At 41.5% G+C, this 24,232-nt stretch overlaps 1 protein-coding gene across 1 annotated transcript; it reads right to left on the bottom strand.

The window, feature by feature from the left end:
* Window positions 1–7,872: 7,872 nt before the first annotated feature.
* CUNH6orf118 (chromosome unknown C6orf118 homolog) lies at window positions 7,873–23,648 on the bottom strand. Its single transcript, XM_027079199.1, is given in 8 exon segments — window positions 7,873–7,923; window positions 9,880–9,933; window positions 12,154–12,335; window positions 15,231–15,289; window positions 18,116–18,240; window positions 20,619–20,678; window positions 21,781–21,903; window positions 22,995–23,648. Coding segments are annotated over 8 exon segments (1,083 nt in total). The 5' UTR covers window positions 23,424–23,648.
* Window positions 23,649–24,232: the final 584 nt, after the last annotated feature.

Here is a 24,232-nt window from a genome sequence, read left to right as displayed (position 1 = left end):
CCCTGGGCACTGTGGCCCGCATAGTCTGACCCATAAAACTCACCATCCAAGCCCCTTACTCAGGAGACAGACTGGTCCTCTCTCCTCTACTCTCACCCCCAGTGACTGCCCGTCGCCCTCACAGTAGAAGCTCTGCCCTAACTCCGGGCATCTCTCCCTGCTCGTTCTCCCTTGCTCCCTCCTTTCTGCTGCGTTTCCCTCCTTGCTGAGCCTATTCTTGGGATGATAGCGCGAGCAGTACTGGATGGACACCCCTGCTGTGCCTTGAAGTCCCACGTCCTTCTGTTTCCAGGGCCTTTGCATGTGCTCTCTTTCTGCCTGTTTCCAGGGCCTTTGCACGTGCTCTCTTTCACCAGACCCTTGTATGATTTCACCTCTCTTCTTTAGGGTGTCTGCTCCAATATAATGATAGGAGGGAGAGCTTCCCTCACCGCTCTATGTGGAATGGCATCGTCCTCACTCGCCTCCACACACCCTGTCTCCTTTCCTCTGCTTTACTTTCACTCATAGCACTAATTGCCATCTGACTTATTCACCAGTTTACTGGTGAGGAACTGGTCAGGAACTGGGGTTCCTAAGCCCAGGACTCCTGGGGCTTTGTATTTGGCATCTACAGCTGTGTCTCCATCAAGTAGGATAACACCCAGCACACAGTATGTCCTCAATAAATAATTGTGAGTAATGATTGAATTAGAAAGAATAACTCCAATAGCTGCTAGTTACAAAGAGGTGAAATAGGTGTTCTATGGTTGATGAGGGTTTAATTTTGGTACAACCAAATTACAGTTTCACGATTTGGACCAATTTTAACAAAGCTAGAAAAAAATTAATGCATGTACCATTTTACGTAGAAATCCTACTTTGAATAGTTCATCTTAAAACACTACCGTCTCAAATAAAGGTTGTTCATGGCAGTTGCAAACGTCCATTTCATTGCAAAAAGATTTTGAGAACAAGCTAAGAGTCAGTAATCCATGAGAGAATGGTTAAATCAATTAAAATATAGCCACACCATAGAATACGATGTAGCCATTCAACAAAAAAGCAGATTTTCATGTTCTTATTTTAAAAGATGATGCTAGTATAATGTCAAATAAGGACAAGTTTCAAAGCTATTATAAGTTGATCCAGTTTTGTTAAAATATGTATGCACTTATTAATTTATAGTTACAATTAATTTATCATTAATTATTAATATAAGTGCACAAGCCTATTATAGAGATGTGTATATGCACCAATTACATAGAAGGCCATCCAGAAGGTCATCCCTTGAGTCAATATTATGAGTATCTTTGGGAGATAGATCCCTGGGCTGATAGCATGTGTAGTATTATCTCTACAATCAAGATAAAGGTTTAAAACTACACAGACAAGATTAAAAGCCAAGATTCATGTCAATTCCAATACGCAAGTTAGACCCATGAGCAGACTGTGGTCTAGAATTTTGCCTTTCATGGAAAAGTAAATAGTGAATATGTTTTGCCTAGAAGGTTTTACCACCTTACGTGGTGAAGGCATGAAAGCAATCCTGTGTGGATGTTTCCATTGCACAGGATATAAAGCATGCTGGAGATGTGCTTCCTAGCTCCCTTCGGCCGTGCAAACTCGCGCAAACTCGCATTGCATGAGGGCTGTGGTGTGCTGGCTGCGGGGGAAAGGAGAGCTCAGGGGGAGACACAGCGCCTGGTGAAGGGCCTACCAGAAAGGAACCCTCTCAGAAACAGATGTGAGACACCTTCTCCTGTGCCCAGAAACAAGTGGAGAGTGCTACAGGCTGAGATGCCCTGTCTATAAGCAGAAGCCACCCGCAGGAAATTGAAGCTTGCCTGTTGGGTGACCTGTAGGAGACAGAAGACTGGGGAACGTGGCTTTCGTGTGTAGAAGAGAAAGCGTGGCCCATGGTCCCCATTCACGAATGCCAGCACGCCCTGCTCACCCTTGGGATACCCCCCACCCACTCCCTTGGACTCCAGTGGCCACTTTCATCACAGAAAGCAACTGATTCTCCTGTTCCTTCCTCACTTCAAACTTAATGCTTAAGACATCTCTGTTATGACTCCGGCTTCTCTCTACTATGATTCTCATTCCCTTTCAAAGCCAAGCATTCCTGCAGCATCTCTGATGGACCCTCCTGGCATCACCAAGCCCCTGGAGACCTTGCACTTGCTTCCTATATCCTAACAGTTGGGACTTGGAGAGTTAAATGTTTCTCTAAATAAATCTATGTCATAAATACACTACTGTGTGTAAAACAGATAGCTAGTGGGAACCTGCTGTGTAGCTCAGGGAGCTCAGCTCGGTGCTCTGCGATGGCCTAGATGGGTGGGATGGGAGGCGGGGAGGGAGGTCTAAGAGGGAGGGGATGTGTGTATGCGTAGGGCTGATTCACTTCACTGTGCAGCAGAAACTAACACAACATTGTAAAGCAATTATACTCCAATAAAAAATTAAAAAATAAATAAATCTATGTCACCCAATAGACTCTTTCCAAAATGCTGTGAGATTTGCAATACAACCCAGTCTTCAGGGAGGGATGTCAACATCATTGTTGAATAATATGTCCCTCATTCTTCCCCCACCCCGACTCCACAACAAGAATTCATGGTTCATCCACAGACAAAGGTGTCTCTGTGGAAGCTGTGGGATCCAGCACCATATGTCAAGGGACCCAGGGACAGCCTCGCCCACGCATGCACCTGGTGATAGGCAGGCAGACCTTGGTCCCAGGTGTGCACCCTGCTGGGGCCCACGAACCAGCACCAGCCCCTCTCAGCCATGGGAGCCCTTGAAAAACGCTGTCTTAGACAATCACCTACAGTCAAGGGAGCCTGTGAAGTCCAGGTTTCCAGAGGAGAAGGTCCTGCACAACTTTGGAGCAAAAAATGCAAGTTTGGATGCACTCGCGTGGGTAAGAGGAGAAGTTTGACTTTACCACATCATCCTTCTCCCAGGGCGGCCCAGCTGAGGGCCAAGACAGCTCATGATCTTCCACGGGGGAAGGTGTGAGCCTGTGAGGGCCACTTCTCTCTCACTCCATCCCGAGTACCAGATCGTGGCTGCAGGACTGGGCGCAGGAAGAGGCTGGGAGGGTGGTACTGTTCCTGGTAACTTCATGGTAACAAAGGGCTCAAAAAGGCCATCAGGCCTTTCTGACCCTTCTCTCCCATGGGTAGTGCTCATGAATCCTTTGGGTCCATCTTTTTCTCTCCTTATACCATTTACAAATACTTACACCACAGCCCCATAACGGGGCTATTCCACTCATCGTTTTTTTTTTTGTTTGTTTGTTTTTTAATTTATTTTATTGAAGAATAGTTGATTTACAATGTTATGTTTATTTTCTCCCGTTGCGGAGCACAGGCTCCGGACGCACAGGCTCAGCGGCCGTGGCTCACGGGCACAGCAGCTCCACAGCATGTGGGATCTTCCCGGACCAGGGCACGAACCCGTGCCCCCTGCATCGGCAGGCGGACTCCCAACCACTGCGCCACCAGGGAAGCCCCCACTCATCGTTTTATAAAATATATTTAAATCGTGAAACATTTTAAATAAGCAATTCCCCATCTATAAAATGAGAATGATAACTGTAATCTACCACATGGGGTCATGTGAGAATTAAATGAACACACGTAAAGCGCATAGACTAGCGTCTAGTACACGGTGAGTGTTGAATACATGTTAGGTGCTAGCGTAATAGTTGTACAGCAATGTATAGAAAATAATATAACCAATACTTGTGAATCCACTATCAATATTAAACATACATTAGGAATGTATCTAGGAATATCTGCTTCAAATTTTTCTTTTTTAAAACAAATGAAACATTACAGATATACTAAACCATTAAAGCTAGCTATGCCTTCTCTTTTCTTCCCTACAGCTAATCGACATCCTAGAATTAGTGAGCTTCATACCAATGTGTGTTTAATTATATGTTTGTTTAATTTTATTTAATAATTGTTTATTTGTTTAATTTTATATTTAATTAATGATACCACGATATATGTATCCTCTTGAAACTTGCTTTTTTCACCTAACGTTATATTTTTGATATTTAGCAACGTTAATATATGTAGCTCTATTTCTTTTAACTGCTCTATAGTGTTCCATTGAAAGATTTCATCACCAGGACCATTACTACCCTACTCAGGAACCATTAAGTTGCTTCCATTTTCCACTATCACAGTTATACAGTGACCATTGATAGATAGGTATTCAGATGATAGACAGATAGATAGAGATAGATAGATGATAGATAGATAGATAGATAGATTGGTGATAGATAGATAGATAATAGACAGACCAAATGAGAGAGAGAAATCTCCTTGGGTACACGTACATGAGTTTCTTCTTTAGGGTCAGACTTTTTTTTTTTTTTTGGCCAGCCACACAGATAATGGGATCTTAGTGCCCTGACCAGGGATCAAACCCGGGCTCTCGGCAGTGAAAGTGTGGAGTACTAACCACTGGACCGCCAGGGATTTCCCTAGGGTCAACCTTCATGGTAGATCAGGATAGGTTATGCTGCAGTAACAAGTTAATCCTAATACCTATTGACATGTATAATATATATAGCTATAATAAAGCTTACATCTTACTGATGTTGCAACAGGGAAATGTTTATGTCACAATCCACACTCTGAGTAACAGCATCTTTGTGCTCACTTCCTTCCTGGCGTGGAGCGCCTCCCAAGCTCTCTAAGGGAGACAACTTCCCATCCAGTCACTGCATCCAGCTCAAAGTCCACGATCACTGGGGGATACCCTGCAGTCTCTCCATCCGCTGATAACCAGAAATAATTGCAATAAATGTACAAGTGTGTTTTCATACAGAAAAGGTGAGAATAGGGCTTCCCTGGTGACGCAGTGGTTAAGAATCCGCCTGCCAGCGCAGGTGACACGGGTTTGAGCCCTGGTCACGGAAGATCCCACATGCCGCGGAGCAACTAAGCCCGTGCGCCACAACTACTGAGCCTGCGAGCCACAACTACTGAGGCCCACATGCCTAGAGCTCGTGCTCCACAACAAGAGAAGCCACCGTAATGAGAAGCCTGCACACCACAACGAAGCATAGCCCCCGCTCGTCGCAACCAGAGAAAGCCCGAGTGCAGCAACAAAGACAAAACGCTGCCAAAAATAAATAAATAAAATACATAATTTTTTTTAAAAAAAGGTGAGAATAGAACATACACATAGCGGCCCTTGCTGTGCAGCGTTTTGAAGGCCTGCAGAGAGATACTGTAAGGGTCCCTAGGAAGCATGGGGTGAAGTGCTCGGTTTAAGTACTGATTCTGCATCTGAATGGAACCATCGTGTTCATTGTCCTTGTCACGGGCTTGACCCTCCTTTGTTCCCCACTTGGACACGTTTCAAGTGGGCTTCCCGGAACATGCTTCCTTGGGAGATACACATTTTCTCAGCTTCCTTCCTTCACCTCTTCATTGAAGTTCAGGGTCCAAGGATGGTTCACGATTTTGAACAGCAATGGACTTTCTTGCCTTAGGTTTCCAATTTCCTTGGCAGTAAAACTCCCCTCAAAACTCATTAGATGTCCACTCCATTTGCTTCCAGTCACTTCCAGGTGACCACTGTTTGCTTAGAGATGCTCTCAGATCTTTTTCTTTGCTTTCTCATTCCCACTGCCCAGCTCTAATCTGCAATTCAAGGACAGTTTCCTGGAGGCAATGGGGCTTTGGTGGAAAGGCCACACCTGTAATTTACTCTTTATTTTCATATGGTCAATCAAGTTACAGCGATTTTATAATCTCATCTCTTACATCTTTGGACTCAAAGCAGTCATTTTTTTTCATAGTAAGAAGTCCAAATTTCTGACTCTTTTGTATTATTCCTTTTTATTTATTTTTACAAATAAGTTGATCAATAACTTAAAAAAATAACTTATTTTACAAATAAGTTTCCGGTGCTCACCTTTCTTGTAATATGTTATCACAACCCTCCCACATTGGCCCAAACGTGTTACCTGGTCTTCCTGCAAGGGGGGTTGGGACACATTAGGAACACAGATATTCGCTGACCAGCACAACTTGTGGCCTAATTACATTCTAACCTGTTCGTATCAATTTACACTCACTTCAGCAGTCGGTAAGACTTAGCTTATCCATGTCCTTGTGTGCACTTAGGTTTAGCAGACTTTCTTTTTTGTTGTTATTCTGTTCAGAAATCTGTGCAGCAAACGGTAAACTCCCTAAGGATTGGGACTGTGTCTTCTTTCCCATACTTCCAGCAACTAGCATATTGTCTGAAATGTACCTGAATGTTGATGTAATGAATGTTGCTTGAATAAATGAATGAATAATAGGATGACAAGCAATGAATGTTGTTTGAATAAATGAATGAATAGTAGGATGAATAGTAGGATGACTTTTTTAAAAGAAAAAATAACCAGTCCCAAGGATATACATACCAAAGTGACTGCTACAAGACTTTGATCTTGACAAAGGTTTGTTATAGTTTATCTCATATCTCTTCAAAAACAGTGTTTCTATGGCATTAGCCAGAATAATGGCCAATTAAAAGAAGGATTTTCCTGCCCCTCCACTCCTCCCCCGCAAATCCATTTGGTCTCTAAATCCAGTAGCCCTCATAACATGGAATAACACATCCCTTTGCCTCTACATCCAGCTTCTCTGCCTCCAAAGTAGATCTTCCCTGACCCCGTCTCTTGAGTGAATAACTCTCCCTTTCTTGACAAGCAAATAAATGCAGCTTTGTGTGTTGGTCTGTTTTTAGTTCTAGTGGTCTTTATGTCACTCTTTGACATTGCAGAAATTCATTTCCCTATATCTTGACTGGTGATGTGTCAAAATGACATGGCACGTTACAGTGATAAGAGTTTAGGAACTGAGCAAAAGCCACACCTGGGTTTGGATCCCAGTTCTATTATTTAAGTGAACTTTAAGCAAATCAACTCACCATTTTACATTTTCATTCTCTCCCCTGTGTAATGGGATATCAGGTGCCTATTCAATGAGATTCCAAAGAACATAAATAACCCATAGAAAGCAACTTGTACATAGAGAACTCAACAAACATTAATAAAGTCTAATTTATTTCTATACATGGTAAAATGTTTCTGTTTCAGTTGCCACCCCTGTGTCTCTGAAAGCAGAGGGAATCAGGCCCTAGGAAGAGATGGACATCTTAAGGAGACCTGTGATGAACACACCTTCCAGTCCATAGAAAGTAAACCTTGCTTATCTCTTTCTCTCTCTCTAACCTCAAACCCTACAGTTCCAAGTTAGGGTTAAAACCCTCATGTTTATACCTATCACTGACATTTGATCTTCACTGCAGCCCTATATACAGCTGTCCAAAGTAACTGGACTTGCATTTACTCTGAGTGTTCAGACCATGTTATAGGCAAAGTGCGGGTCCAAAGGCTGTCATGTGCAGTGCAAAGCCCCATGGTAGTTTCGTAACGGCAGTAGAGCACTGTGTCATTTCATTAAATGGATATTTATTCAATGACTACTACATTTTATTAAATGCTTATACATAAACTTGCATTGGCAAATAAGAAATAAGTTTAATCTGTATTGCAGCAGTGCTGAATTTCCTATCCCTATCAAACAATTGAAAGTATTTTTTCCTGGAGAAAGTTATTGAATGGAAGCAGAAAATACTCTAAGAACTACTATTTTTATGAATATGTATACAAAGTAAAACTAATCACATGAATACATGTCCTTATTTCAATATCTTGAGTAGGATACATATACCACATTAATTTTATTGGAGATTAAAGCTGACAAAATGAAATGTATCTTCAGTAATTTATACCTCTGCAAACAGCCACACTATGTAGATGGTGGCCGTGAGTTTTCCTGGGTCATTCTTCCAGTCACTTAAGAGTTATCTGTCTGTTTTAATTTTACAAATTCATTAATAAATTCCCAAAGGTTCCTTAAAATACAAAACAAATGAGTACAATGGGTTAGAAAAAAGTACATTAAGCAAAAAAGAAAATTTCAAAATAAATATCTATTTAGGACACATTTACTCAAAAACTTAGAGTAAGACTTTGCAACCCTCCACTTTCTTTCAAAGGATATTTGTAGTAGACTTTTGGCCTTGAATGTAGCAAAGTTTCTCTCTCTACATATGGGCACAGTCCCCTGCAACATTTTCCAGGCTAAGTAGGGTGTGGCAGCAGAGGTAGATTTACCTTGACGATAATGATGTTTAAACGTCAGGTCAGTTCATTCTCACTGCCAAGACTATGGAAGGAATCTTCCCTCTTTTGTATTTGTACTTCTATATTCTTTTCCTTTGGGGATAATACAAGGCCTCACAGAGCCTGGATCTACCTGTGTGGCTCAGTCAACACCCATACTAACACCTTTTCTCCTCTCTCTGCCATGTAAACTGGCAAGTGGAATGGTTCTGTTTTCTGACTCCTTTGCAGCTAAGGGTGGCCTTGGGATGTGGTGCTGGCCAGTGAGATACAGTGGAAGTCCCTGGGAGGGGCTTTCCTTCCTAAATACAACAGAATAAGCCCATAATGAGAAGCTCTTTACCACTTGTCCTGTACTTTCCCCTTTCTTCCCACATGGGACACGGACCCAGTGCCTGAAGACAGCCACGCTGAGGCCCTGAGGAGGAAAACCATCCTTAAGGAAAGCAGGGGAGGAAGAGAGAAGAACCCTGGTTCCTTGATGATTTCATTGAACCTACGCCACCAACAACTAAACGTCTTTTTACTTGTTGATACAATAAGCTCTTTCCATATTTAAACCATCAATGGTTTTCCCAGGCTTTCCAAATCCTGAAATTTAAACTATGGTACCAACTCAAACAAAAATTAACTCTATAAAATCTAAACGTGTGTAACAGATAATACAAATCAGCATTTTATTTTTAAATTAAAATTTTCAAAATCATACCTGTATAGGTTGTTTCAAAGATTCAGTATCACTGAAAGCCATATAATTTGAGAAAAGAAGCCACTCGGAGCCCCACGCCTCCCCACCTTCCTGATCCCTGTCCATGAGGATTCACCCTCAATCCATCAGCTTTGTCCAAAGAATTTATTTCTAGATTGCTGAATAATATATACAGTGGAGCTTGAAATCTTGGACTAAGCATTCTTAAGCACTGGAAAGGATGTGTGACATGCATGTGTGAAGTGAACACTCAGGAATGCAAACACTTCAAAAGTACCATCCAGTGTAATCTAGTTGTAAATGGACGATCTTGATAGTTTCAACAACAGATTATTATGACAGTTCCTTTCCCAGGGCATCAGTACTCACTGTTGCTCCCCCTCACTCAGCTTGCTCTTCCCCATGATCCGCTTCACATGGTTTTCAATAAACTACCAAGAATCAGAAATCACTTGGTCATGTATAATGCATGATACTGCTCATGGGTAATGGCGGTGACGTTGCCGATTACATCCAAATGCATTACCACTTCTAGATCAGGCATAGCATACTACTTCATACTATATATAATACATATGTAATTAAGGCAGCACTACCATCTACGAAACAACAAATTGTTACCATGCATTTCAGAGGGCTATCCTGGAAAGTCATTAAGGGAGCCAGTTCATTACATTCCTTGTCACCAAATAAACTTATTACAATTAATTTTTACGTGCAGAGGGGTTAGAGAAATGGTCAATTCTGATTGACACATTCAACTATTAAAAAAAGAATGCTTTTCTTTTCATTAATACATTAGTTTACACCTGTCCAGTTTTAAGCTAATGTCTGCATAGCGAGATACTCCTGGCATGAGAGAAAGTTATCGTTTAGAAAGATTATGCATATACTTTCATATTTGGTTTATGACGTAGTACGAGAAGCCACTAGGGGGAATATTTTTATTGAAAAACATAGATTTGCACAAACTTACTTGTATTTTCTTCTTTAAAATTTTATTTTCTGTCTCCAACTTTATAGTTTCAGTCTGAAGGAAAAATGGTTTGAAAAGAAAGATACTTGGTTAAGGATATTTGTTAAATATTTTTCCCCATTTATGGAACAAAAAGTATTACGTGAATGCTGTTATTCTAATTTCAAAAGTATTCAGCAGCACACCACTTAAAAACAATGAATAAACAAAGCATGACTTGAAGGACATTTATTAAAACAGAAAGATCCTGGCCCTCTGGGTCAAAAACTAGAGAAGGTGGAAGCTGATGTTGCAAAAAACTGGAGAAGCTTAGGGAAGTTCCGGAGTAGAAGAGTTACTCATCTATCAGAGCTAATAATGGAATTTTTAAGATAGCCAGATACAGTATAAAAATACAAACAGCAATAAGTCACATAATATCAGTGTTAACTGATTATAAACTGTAATGTTAAGAAAAAAATTTTGAGTTGCCATTCACAATAGTAGCAGATACCAAAACGTCACAAGAACAAAAGTAATAAAACATATTTAAGACCAATGCATTAAAATAAACAAATACAAAATGATCCTAGATGGAGTGCTCACATTGTAAAGCTGTCACTTCTTCCCTAATGAATTTCTAATTCATTAGAAGCACAATAAAAATACCAAGAGTATTATTACTGAAACTGAAAAATCAGTTAATACTGTAAATGACAATATCCAAGATAACTGTGAGCAAAATAATGATGAAGAAAGGATGTCTGCTCTTCCAGATATCCACCATATTGAAAAGGATTCACAATTGCATCATGAGGCTGGATAATGTAAATTAAGAAGTCGGGCTGACTTTAAATCCTAATTCTACTACTTGATGCCGTGAGCTTAATCAAGTTACTTAGTATACCTGTGCCTTGGTTTCCCTATCTGAAAAAGAAGGTTACTAACAGCATCTATTTCTTAGGGTTGTTGGGAACTAAATGAAATAGTATTTTTGTATTGTTTACAGCAATATCTGTGCATTGTAAATCCGTGATATGTTTAGTTATTTTTTCTTCTGGTTAGAAATAACATTTCGAATCCAGATCCAGATACCAGTTACTTAATAGGATAATAAATGCAATTCTATGGTACCCTCCAGTATCTGAATTAAGGAGCCAAATATAAATAATAAATATTTAAAGTATTATAAATTACTGATATGGAATAATTATAGGGAATCTTCTATTTCCTAGGTTCAATCCATTTAAAAGGGGTCTTAATTATGAAAGAAAAGTTTACATGATTTTGCATTATAACATGCTCACAATACATAAAGCTACAACTCGTTTTCACTGTTTAAAAATTCAACTATAAATTAGTGTTTCTTCTCAAGACAGTTTTAGTTTAAAAAGGAAGGGGCAGACTCTAAATGAAAACACAGAAGGAAATCTGAACAGATTATTTTAAAATAGAGAGAGAGAAATCAAAACAGGTTTAGACCACCCCCACCTTCCTATACACTTTATAATTTGACTTAAAAAGAAAAAAAGGTAGTACTGGAAAACTATATGTAACTCTATAACCAGGAAGAAAAGAATATTCAAATATCACTTATAAATTCTTTAAGTAGAAGTTGTATTGAGTCAGATTCTGCACAAATAAAAATTAGGTCATAACATTAAAGATTTGGGCATCATAGCATTTCAAAACATAGATCATAATTTATATTTTACTGTTTATCAAGAAAATGGTTAGCAACAATTGATAAAGTCTAATATAGTAGACCCTCAATGGCAGTAACTAATCCTATCTTCCAGCATAACTGTACAACTTGTATGGAGTCTACGTGGCTCAATAGTAAGTATAAGGACTTTGGGGCCCAGAAGAATTAAACTGAATCCCAGCTTTGCCACCTGTATTCTGTGTCAAGTTGGGCAGGTCACTTAGCCTCTCTGGGCTTCAGATTAAACTACATAGTATATATTAGACACTGAATTATGGGAGTAATTTTTATGATAAACATTTTCTATACAAAATTGTTAAGTTTTAAGAGATGTCAACTGACCTGAAAGAGATCCAATTTGACCCTTAACAGAGCTGTACAGAATTTTTATCACCTTCATTTTTGTTGTTTTAGCTGTATGTCTTAATTATTCTAATCATTTGCTATAAGTGTTTTAAAAGGAAAATATGTTTGGACCAAATGTTATGTTATTTATTTTTTCCCTATTGCAAAATCAAAACGCTTCATGTGTTTGCCAAGGTCTTCCAGCAAAAGAACAATGTAAACATTCAAATAAACAATTTGCATACCTCTAAGCTTTTAATCTTTTTCTCGGTGATATGCAAAATTCCAGTATGAACCAAAGTTGTTTTAATTTCTCTTTCAAGAGCTTGAATTTCATCCCATTTATTAAGCACTTCACACCTCTTTTTTTCAACCTTCTCAATAAGAGTAAGGCACTCCTCCTTCACTACATTTTTCTCAGGTGATTCTGGAATATTTTATAAAAGCAAAGTATTCTATGTTTAATACCTTAGTCCTTATTAACAACATTATGTATTAACAATATTATGTATGTTGCATATAGTTATAAACTATAATGTAACTGAAACTTCAAGCACATCCATAAAAATTATCTGATCCAAGTTAAGTATATGTATTTCATTGCCTTGGTATCTATATATTTTTCTATGTTGTGAATCTTTTCCTATTAAAAATATAAACAGTAAAGGCATAGCAACTGAGATAAAAGGGAAAAATTATCTGATCCAAGAATGGGGGGATTACTCCTTTAATTCATTTATGTAATTGATGAGTATTTATTGAGTGCCTAACACAGTGTGGGGAAGATGCGTGGATGGATGACTTTACCAGAGACGTGTGACTAAGTTGAGACCAGGAGGATGAACAGCAGTCAGACAAGTGGGAGGGTGTGGGGAGGAGGCAGAAGGGCACAATTTGGCACATTCAGTAAAAGGAAAGTTACACAGTAGGCTGGGGGCACTGCAGGACCGGTGAGAGACATGAAGAAATGACACTAGAAAGGAACAGCAGGCAGATCAGGAAAGGTCTTCTAACCTGCGTGAAGAAATCAGTCAAAGCTGACTTGAAGGCTTTTAAAGAAAGAGCTGGGTTTAAACCCAACTTGGCCACGGCCACTTACTACAAGCCCTGTTGACATGGTTGTAGGGAGGAGAGTGAAGACGCCTGCCAGTGGTGTTCTGACTTGAGCTGCCATGCGTTTGGAGATGCCATTCATTGAAATTTCCAAGGACATGAAGATTCAGAGAGAGCGAACCCAACCTTGGACTTGTTGAGTTGACACTCACGTGCCATGTCCAGTAGGCAGTGGCATATACAGATCTTAAGCCTAAAAATGTATTTTAGCAGGGAAGAGATTTAGAATCAAAGACATGTGGATTGAACCAAAAACATGCTGGGCTCCAATCAATATCAGTATTCAAGGAGTACAGAGAGGCGGTGGAGACAGAGAGTAACTCACTGCTAAGGCTGCTTTGTTTTCAAGCAGCACAGCTAGATTCTGATGAGTGGGAGGTTTTAATTTTTTGAGAAAGAATGACTACTCCTTTTTGACAGGAAAAAAGGCAGAAAGAGCGATCGTGCCTACTTATACATAGGTAAGCAGGACCCAAGTCATTGCCATCACTCAAACTTGCCAAATTTGGAAGAAGGGAAAAGTGGGAAGGTAAGTTTTGATACATGATGAGCTAACAGAACAGAAACAGTCATTAAGCCTCTACACGAACTCTGAGAGATACTACAAAATAAAGTCTTTGATCCCCACCTTGATCTAACCTGAGGGTTTCACCTGAAACAATTAACTGTCAGCAAAGAAGCCAAAAGGAGTGTGACCCAACTGTTCCTCTTTTTTACCTAAAGAGCAAGACTGTCGTGTCAAAATGGGGGGAATGCCACAGAAAATGTGTATGGTTGGAGAAGGCTTGCGAATGAGAAAACTTTAGAAAAAGAATAAAGGAGGAAGAATACAGGACACCAGATTTCTTCTCAAAACCAGTCTCAAAACAGGTTAGACTTGTGAGAACAGCCTCAGAGACGCCGAGAGGAGAAAAGTGATTCCAGGATGAGTTAGTGTGGAACAAACCTGGAGGAAAAATGACATTGAGTGAATCATAAATGTAAACAGTAAAGATTAATGAGCGGCATACTTAATTGAACTTATTTTGGTTATTTAATCAAACTCTAAGTTGCGTATCTAATTTTGAGATAATTTTTAATATCTTTAAAATATTTTATGTTTAAATATCTTTAAAATTTTTTAATATTTTTAAATTATTTTATGTTACTTCATAAATGTTCACAAAATGTAATTAATTTCCTGTGAACTGTGTGTTCCTGTTCACATGTAATAATGATACAAGAAGGAGCTGACAGGCAGAGCAACTCCGCTGTGCCAGGCCCTGGCCCTGTGCTCTTGCCTCACACAGGTCATCAGGCTGAATCCTCCTAATGACTGAGGGAAGCACTGTCACTGTCCCCAGTGAACAGGCAGCAGCTGAGATGAAAGCAGTTCAAATGACAGCCATGTGAGTGGGTCGCTGTGATGGGCAGGTTGAGGACCATCTGCAAGAGAGGGCACCCCAGACCTGGACAGAAACTCATTGTTGTCTGGAAAAGCTAACTCCTCTGATCCAGGAATAAAGATGTAAAGGTTGTGAAAACCAGGCTGGGCTGTCTTCCTTGCTGTTACCCTGGAAACCACAGGCCATGGCCCCACTTCCTCTATTTCCATCTCACTTGGTTGTGCTGAAGTGTTCACTGTCTGCCCCCCGCCCCTAAAAACTATTATATATTTCAAGACACTTTCTCTAAAATCAACAGCGTTTAGTCCTTCAGCACTTCCTCGAGGGAGCTGACTCTCATATTTATATCATTTGGTCAATTTTCCTAGAATCTATTCCAAATATCTTGGTCAAAGCTTGACCTAATTCTTGCTACATAAGGTCCTGAATTCATTCAATGTTCCACTAAAACCCACAAAGATCCTGGAGGAAAATGAAATGCACACAAGTCGTCTCTTGTTACAGAGAAACTCAATAACCCAAAGTGCCCAAAGCAGCAGAAACTGGGATAATGATCTTGGCCGTGACATAATCTCTTAAAGAAATCAACTGCTTCCTTGTGTCTTTAAAGTATTTCATTTAAACCACTTCAGATAAAATGAAAACTTACTGAATTTCTAAAGAACTTGATGGGGGAAAAAGGGAATAAAACGTAATAATCTCTCTGAAAAACCCTTTCAAACAACTAACAGAAGAGACCATGAACAGTGGACAAGGTTTGAAGATTCCTCACCCGAAGGTCACAGCAAAAGTCACATCAGAAGATCAATCACACGGTCACTCACCTGATCTCTTCTTAGTGGATTGCAGCAACATGCGTTCCAGCTCCAATTCACTTCTGAGTCTACGGTTTGGTGAGAAAACATAGTGATGTATTAGAACCCTGTTTGTACCATTTTCCTTTTGTCTATTTTATACAACAGTCCTAAAATTGAGAAATAAGAACAGATCTTCTTAGTTTCTAACAAAAAAGGTGATTTGAAGATGTATGAGCGCCTGGATCAGTCAAGTTCAATAAACAGAAGAATACTTTCTTACCAAGATTGCCTAAGCCACTGGTAAAGGAGCTGGTCTTACAGCATTTATTGATATTACTTTGTGACTTGAATTTTTAAGAAGCAAGGGGGTAAAAAACCTAGCATTTTACACTCTGAAGCCAATAATGAAACAGTGAGTCCAATAGTGGAAAAATCCTACTGATATTGGAATACATGTTGCATTTTCCCTGTTAATTATGATTGTATCCCATAGATACAATTTACAAATTCCACTATATTAAATCCACTAAAAATAAAACACAAGAAATTTTAAAAAGAGGAAATAAAACCTTTGTTATCTCTTTGTATCTTCTTCCTCGTTCAAAATAAACTACACTGACTATCTCTAATAGATTTAGAGAGAAAAAGGAATCAAATAAGTCTTGCACATACTGAGGGAAACCCTGTGATTTGGTGAAAAACATCAGCACCACAAATGTTTTAACACTGCCTTGTCTACAAGGGGCTTGATGGTTTAAGATTTTCGTACGCATTAACTCATTTTATGACAGACTAAAAGAAACAGAAAAGTATTATGACTCCAAGTTTAAGAAATTAAGGTTAAGTGGGTTAATAATAATGGTGAAAACCTTTTCAATATGTATTTCAGAGGGTTCAGTCTCCACAAACTTTTGATGTGCTGTGTTATATGAGACTTCCCTGGTGATGCAGTGTTTAAGAATCTGCCTGCCAATGCAGGGGACACGGGTTCGATCCCTGGTCCGGGAAGATCCCACATGCTGCAGAGCAACTAAGCCCACGCACCACAACTACTGAGCCCATGTGCTCTAGGGCCCACGTGCCGCAACTATTGAGCCTGTATGCCACAACTACTAAAGCCCGCATGCCTAGACCCAGTGCTCCACAACAAGAGAAGCCACCGGAATGAGAAGTCCATGCACTGCAATGAAGAGTAGCCCCCGCTCACCACAACTAGAGAAAGCGTGCACACAGCAACGAAGACACAATGAAGCCAAAAATAAATTAAAAAAGAAAAACTTTTAATGTGTTACAGTTCTAAATTTACTTATGTTTCTATTTCACTGCTTTGTTTTTCTTCCTGGGGACTTCCATTACATATAAGTTGGATCTTCTTTGCCTGTCTTTTATTTCAACCACATTTTCTCCAACTCTTTTACTTTATTTATCACGTTTTAATTCTCTTGATTGTTTCTTGCTTTTTTCTAATGCCCCTTTTTACATTTTCATTCAAAACAATTCCTCCCTGGACATGTCCTAGTTAAGTCTTGATCTATAATATAATTTTGACTTTTTCACTGTCTTTCCTCAGTTGTCAAATCTTGTTTCATGGCCTCCTCTTTTGCTGCTGTTGATTTCTGTGTTTAGGTTTTAAATTTATGACGCAAGGTTGTTCTTATATCCTGAAATGCTCTTTTGAGAATATTTGGTTTAGTTTGCAGGGCTGTGGCACAGTTTTCTTCTCCAGCTGTTTGTTGTTGTTGTCAGATGTTAGGGATTTTCATCAGCTAAATCATATGGGTCCTTATTTTCTGTTTTCTTTTTAGAGTCAGCTGTGTGGACACAGACTCTGCATTTTTATGGTTAGGGCTCCTAATTTGTGAGATTCTTAATTCAAGAAGACACTTTTCTGTCAGAGCAAATTATACTGTTGTTTTTGTTGTTTGGGTTTTATTTTGTTTTGTTTTGTTTCCTTTTTTTTTTTTTTTGAAGAGACGGAAAAACAGTAGTGGGAGGGGTTGTGTGCCCTTTGATTTTCTTCTCTTAAGGGGTTTTAAATTTCTCTCCCTTGCTAATTTTTCTCTTCCAAGTATGCTGATCACTTCGTCTTAACCCTCTTCTCACCCATATCATCATCTCAGAATTGTTTCCTTGCTTCCACACTCACTTTTATGTCCCCTTCTTTTGAGTCAGTGCTCTGGTGGACCTCCCAGTAACCTGTGCAGTATTCTCACTTTGGGTGGTTCACTCTCTCTCACACAGTGCTTTTAAGACAATTTTAGGATTTCTACTAACTCCATGCTTCTCTCTGCCCCAGACTGACCTTGCTTTCACCAAGTTTTGCAGAGAGAGAGTAGATAATGTTTCACTGGCACAGAATGTTTATTTTCTATTTTCAGGTATTTTGAAATTAGGACACTTTCTGTCTTTTAGTTACACTGAAGGCCGAGTTTTGATTTTTGGTTTTTGTTTCTTGTTTTGTTTGCTTGAGCATACTATGAGTGTGTCAGATTTACTTTCATCTTTTTTTTAATTCTTTAAAAAATTATACCCTATCAGATTGTGGTTTCACCCTGAAAGACTAATCACAGAGGTTAAAAGATTTTCTAAGTTAGAAAAATAACTAGGGCATTCTTAAAAGCTGTCTCGAATTTGCAGCATACTCAGCCCACAATAAATCCTCAGCGGACAACTGAAGATGGCCTGAGATTCCTTCCGAAACCTCCCCAAACTCCCCTCATAGAAACACCAGATTTAGTAGAACATCCTAGTCACGTGTGTGACGGTTTGTGCAAGACACCCGGTGACCAGCTTGGTGTTGATAAAGGCAGGGTGCCACACCCAACAAGGCAGGAAAAAGTGTAAAATATGCTTGTCACATGGTTTTAAGACATTGTAAAATAAGTGTAATCCCAGCATAGATCAACCCTCACTTGTCATTACGGTCCAGGGCTGCTTTGATGGCCATCACGAGCGCCCTCAGCTCCTCCCTGGCCTGGCCGACATCTGCGGTCCTCACCCTCCTCGTCTCCAGCCCCTGGATGTGAGTCAGCAAAGTCTGGGCAGAATGAGGCCGTAACAGGTGAGACAAACACAAAGCAAGGGTGAGGATTTTCCTTTTTCTGTTAATACAGTGTGTTCAAGATGTCCTGAGTCAAAATACAAATTCTAGTCAAAATAGGTAAATAGGGAGGACAGAAGGGAGGGAGGAATATCAGAGGAGGGATAGATAGCCACGTGAAGATCTGGGTAAGGTATATATTTTTTAATTTTAAGTTTTTATCTTCCTAAGAAATTTAGAGTGGTGGGGTTTCACTGTTGGTTTGTGTGGGGGAAGGAAAGTGCTGAATAAAGTGCTTCGAGCACATTATTATCAGCACTGCAATTGTTTTTCTAATTAATGAGAAACGATATTAACTCGATAGCTATATATGGATATAAAGTGATGCTTCTCAAATGTGGTGAAACAAAGGTCTCTGCCTTCTTAAGTGACGGGCTGCCAAGTTTCCAGAAGCAGAAAGAAGGATCTAGTGCCTTGATGCCCTGGGGAATTTTTCATTCTGGTGTTTGATTGGGATATAGGCATATATGTTCCTTTGTGACTTAACCTCAATAAGTAAAGAACAGGGTAGACCCCCAGCTGGAGCCATTGCTTATTCCTGCCAAACAAAAGCTTTTTTCTGAAGCACGAAAAGCTCAAAACAAAGAACACCATGCAAACATGTGATTTTCGATTAAGAGCTAAGTTAGAACAGACTTCCTTATGAGGCTGTGAATTTTTTTTTTCATAGACAAAGTAAGGCATTCTTCTTCCCAACTTATAAGATAGAATTTTTAAACTTTATTGAAAATGTCAAAAGTCATCCTAGCTACAGTGCTATATTCTCTTAGTTTTGTAAGTGATAACATCATTCCTGTAGCCCATCTTCCTTATTAACATCCACAGGTGTGGCTTAAGCCTAGAGGGAACCCCTGGAAGTTGGCACAGTGAGAGGAGGTAGCCACAGTTTATGTGGGCTGTTCGCTCTCCCCTGAGGGTAACAACTGTCCATGCTTTCCAGTAACTACTAACGTAGCACCCTCTATATTCCCAAGCCATTAACATCTATAGCTACTCCACGGTTTGGGACTCCAGAGAGTCCCATCTCTGCTTCCAACTTCCATGCTGTGTCTGTGTCCAAACTTTCGTCTTCCTCTAAGAACACCAGTCATTGGATTAGGACCCACCCTAACGACCACATCTGAACTTGATTACATCTGCACAAACCTTATTTGCCAAGAGGTCACCCAGCTTCCAGGTAGACACTACTTCACCTCATTGGGAAAATGCAGAATGTGCAGTTTAGAAGGAGCTGGGGAGGCCTCAGGAGACAGGGACCACACACGAACTATGGCAGCAAATATTCAGTAAGGAGCAGCTTAACAACAGTGTTGGAAACTGGAGATGTTTGTGGGATGTATTCTTACTTTCATTTTGCTGTCATAACAAATTACCACAAACTTAGTGTCATAACACAAATTTATTATCTCTGTTCTGTAGGGCAGAAATCTGAGTGGCTTTTGGACTCTGCTCAGGGTCTCACTGGGCTGAAATCAAGGTGCAGGCTTCACTGCCTTCCTTTCTGGAGCTCCAGGGCACAAACTCTTTCCATGATCATTCAGGTCATTGGCAGAATCCGGTGCCTCGAGGTTATAGGACTGAAGTCCCATTCCCTTGCCGGCTGTCAGCAGGGTCCACTCTCAGCTCCTAGGGGCCTCTCTCTAGTCCCTGCATCTGGACCCTCCACCTCACAGCTCCCAACGGTCCTGAATTCTTCTCAGGCTTAGAATCACAGAACTCTGACTTCCCCTTCTGCCACCTCTCCCTTCTGACTTCAGCCAGGGAAAGTTCTCTGCTTTTAAGGGCTTGTGTGATTAGATTGGGCCCACCCAGTTAATTCAAGATAATCTCCCAATTCTAAGGTCTGTAACCTGCCGACTCAGACACGTAAGTGTCAGCCTCCAGGGGACACTGGCTGGATACACTGTAATCTGGAACTCACAGGAAAGATTGGGGAGATGCATACAAAGCCAGGAGCCATCCGTGTAAGGGATCTCATCTACCAGCAGAGAGTGAGGAGAGAGAGAGGGCCGATTCTGAGAGAAGCAGACACGCGAGGACTGGGTTACAGAAGGACAGGCCTGCAGAGATCACGGAGAACTGGTGGCCAGAGATACTGCAAAAAACAAGAAACGTGTGTGCCTACCCCGCCCATCCCTCACTGTTGCCTTTACCTGGAGTGTCCTTCATGAGTATAAAGCCAATGCCTATTAAAAGTGTCAGCTGTTCTAAATTATGGAGGCACAAATGGGGCTTCTTTGATTCAGACAGGTTTCCAGTGCTCAGGAAATAGGAAGAAATAGGTTCTACTTAAGACTTGCATGATTGACTGTTACCTTATACTGTTCCGTGGGCTGGGTCTTCAGAAGTAATAACATGTAGAGTTCATATTCATCCTATAGAGAGCAAAAAAGAGAAAAAAAGAAAGAAGGAAGAAAGGAAGCAAGGGAGAAAGGAGAGAAGAAAGAAAGATCCATTGGAAATGCGTTATGAGGTTACAGCACAATGTAATATTCTTTGCATATGTAAGTAAAATGGAGGCTAAGGATGTCAGTTCAGATCATTTTAAAAAATGTAAGGGGCTTCCCTGGTGGCGCAGTGGTTGAGAGTCTGCCTGCCGATGCAGGGGACACAGGTTCGTGCCCTGGTCCGGGAGGATCCCACATGCCGCGGAGCGGCTGCACCCGTGAGCCATGGCCGCTGAGCCTGTGCATCTGGAGCCTGTGCTCCGCAGCAGGAGAGGCCACAACAGTGAGAGGCCTGCGTACCGCAAAAAAAAAAAAAAAAAAAAAGTAAGAATGCTCCCGCAGTATATTAAATAGTATACATACTAAAATGTACAAAATCTCACCATCTTTAAAGCATATTTGAATATTAACTATTGAGGACTTCAGGATAGAATCACAAAATACCTTGACACATGTACAACATATGACCTCCTGCCACTAGGATGCTCCGTGGATTTGGGTCCTACTGACCCAAAATTTTGGGTCCTACTGACCTTCCAGAGATGGAGATGTTCTCTGGAGGGCAGACCACCACACCCTGCTTTTAAGCCTTGCCTGTTTTGGGGACTTGGACAATAGCAGATTCCACAAGCAACCTAATTCCAACTCAGCTATGATATGATGGTCACTTTCACCATGAAATCACAACAAACTTAAAACTCCTTAAAGATTCATATAAAATTATATATGCATAACCATAGAAGTTCCTGTGTTACATATGTGCAGTTTATAAGAGTTTATCTACAATTAGGAAGCTTTAGTATATATATATGGGCTTCAGGAGTGAGCTAGCTGGGTGTTTATCTCACGTGACCCATTTAGGACTCATGTGTCTGTAGGCAGATTCCTTCAAGGCTCCGTGAATGATTTTCCTCATGTGTAGGATGGACACCATGATACTCGGCAGAACTTCTGTGAAGCTTGAGCTCACGTGTGCAAAAACTCATGCATGGCTCTCAACTGTTATCTGGGAAAAGCATGTTTCTCTTACCTTAATTTCTTTCAAGATATCACCAAATATCAAAGAACTATTGCAAATATCTTCAAAGACTTCTCCAAAGACCTGTAGTCTGTTGAACTCTTCAGGGTCACAGACACATATTTTCTGGAGCTTCTGGAGGAAAAAGAGAACCAGCCCGTTTCAGGATGACTTCGTTTTCCTTTCTGATTACTTTCTCAGGTTGAGGAATCAGACACCCCACGGGGCTTTCTATCAGGGGGCACAGGTCCCGCCCCCCAGCGTTGGGTCTCAGCAGAGCTGAGTGCCAAACCACCTGGGGCTGAGAACCTATGTTTGCCCGATTTTTCTTCATTTATTCCCTTGCATCCTGTGAATCAGGGATTCACTCTCTGCCTCTGCAGGGTCCTCAAGGTCCTTCTCTTTCTATCAGTCCTCTCAGCCAAACATCTCATCACTGGTTATTTCATATGTAGACTCTTCCCTGCATCCTCACCCTTCCCATCACTAAGTTCCACCCTCAGCCCTCGGTCGCTCACGGCAGCATGTCCCACGATGCCAAACTACCTTCTAAAGACCGCTTGGCTCCTACGTGGATTTCACCTGCATCTTCAACCCTCTCCTCGCCCTCTCTTCACACTCTTCCATAGTGAGTTAGGCCAACCTCTTCCTCAGGTGCTTCTGCTGTCGCAGGGGCACTTGCTTGACTGTAGCTGCTCTGCAGCATCCATTACTATCCATTACGACATCACCTCCAAGGCACCACTTTCCAAACTTAACCTTCTTTGATTTCACCCTGTTACCATCTACATCGCGTGGGATATTCTCAGCCCTTTTCCAGCCTACCTGGGCAAGTAAGTGAGGTGTCGGAGAGCCAGCCTCCGCCCACAATCTTTATTTATTTATTATTTATTTTTGGCTGTGTTGGGTCTTCGTTTCTGTGCGAGGGCTTTCTCCAGTTGCGGCGAGCGGGGGCCACTCTTCATCGCGGTGCGCGGGCCTCTCACTGTCGCGGCCTCTCTTGTTGCGGAGCACAGGCTCCAGACGCGCAGGCTCAGTAGCTGCGGCTCACGGGCTTAGTTGCTCCGCGACATGTGGGATCCTCCCAGACGAGGGCACGGACCCGTGTCCCTTGAATTGGCAGGCAGATTCTCAACCACTGCGCCACCAGGGAAGCCCCGCCCACACTCTTTAGACTCCCAGGACTGGCACCGGTACCGATAGCATCGCAGAACTGCCCTCCTTACCTGCTCCAGCTTCTTTTCATGGCACGTCGCCACCTTGCTCCCAGTGAAGTCACTCTTCAAGACATCTTGCTTTGCAAGAACTTGTTTCTGGAAACTCATGAACTTCCTGTACTTGTCTGCTTTTGTTATGCCAGCCAAGTGTGAGCTGAGGTACAGGAACTCGTCCCTGCCTGGGGGCCACATCGCACACTCACGGCTGGACTTCACTTCTTTGTACTTCAGAACCTTCATCTTGGGCCATCTTAGCTCTTCTCTCTCTGGCCGTTCGGGGGCACCTTCCTCTCTCAAACCCTTCTTTGGAATCAAATCCTCCTCCGAAGCGTGGGAACCACGTGTCAGAGGGTTCAAATACCTGAAGAGCGGTGTGTTCTCGGCATTGTTTGGGCCCACAGCTGTGTTGATGGCAAAATAAGGTAAAGCACCTTTCATCTTTTTAGTCTTCTTGTCAGATGGCTTTTCTCCTCCAAAGACGTTTGCCTCCTTGGGCCTGTTGGCATTGGGCCAGTGATACAGGACTGTCTCCAGAGGCCTGTGGAGCTTGCTGGGGTTCAGGTGTCCGGAGGTGTACCTGTAGACATCATCTCTGTGGTCTTTCTGGAGTTTGTTCAGAAGTGTCCTTAGATTGTACAGAGTCTTAATACCTGGTGTCTCACAGTGTTTCCACCTTAGGTAAGCTGGTCAGGAAAGACGAGAAGAACGTTAACTACCACTGTAGCTCCACAAAGAGGCTGTAAGAGGCTGTGTGCATTGGCTGAGCCGGGATATACCTCTCCCAGAGCAGGACCCACACATACAGAGAGGAGAGAGTACAGGCCAGCCTGACTGCAGACGAAGGGTGAACCAGGGCACGTGATGGGCAGCTGCCCTCAGAAAGCCCAGGACCCGCAAAGCCAGGAGGAAGGAAAAGGGGATTCTGATCCGACAGGGCATTTCTCACTCTCTTAGCAAAGGCTCTAGAAGAAAAGTCTAAAGGCATGCTCATAATTCTTAATGACGCTGAAAGACAGCTATGCTAGGGAATAAATAAAGGTGTTTCTCTTCCTCCCTTAAAACTGAACATCTCAGGAGTCCCTGAGCAAACGGATCCATGACTGATGAGGCGTTCACACATCCCCCGCCCCGCGTAGGAAGGAAACGAGCCACAGAGTGAAACCTGCGGCTGTGTTGACAGGGGCCCCAGCTCCCTCCACAAAGGGTCCGGAGGTAGGAGTCCGTTTGGGCACTGGGAAACGCCGGCC

This window comes from Aethalodelphis obliquidens, unplaced genomic scaffold, assembly GCF_003676395.1.
Source record: "Aethalodelphis obliquidens isolate GAN/ISIS:26980383/991018 unplaced genomic scaffold, ASM367639v1 scaffold3, whole genome shotgun sequence".
Lineage (NCBI taxonomy): Eukaryota > Metazoa > Chordata > Mammalia > Artiodactyla > Delphinidae > Aethalodelphis > Aethalodelphis obliquidens.
The sequence above is the reverse complement of the archived record's forward strand: the minus strand, read 5'-3'. Positions and strand labels throughout refer to the sequence as shown.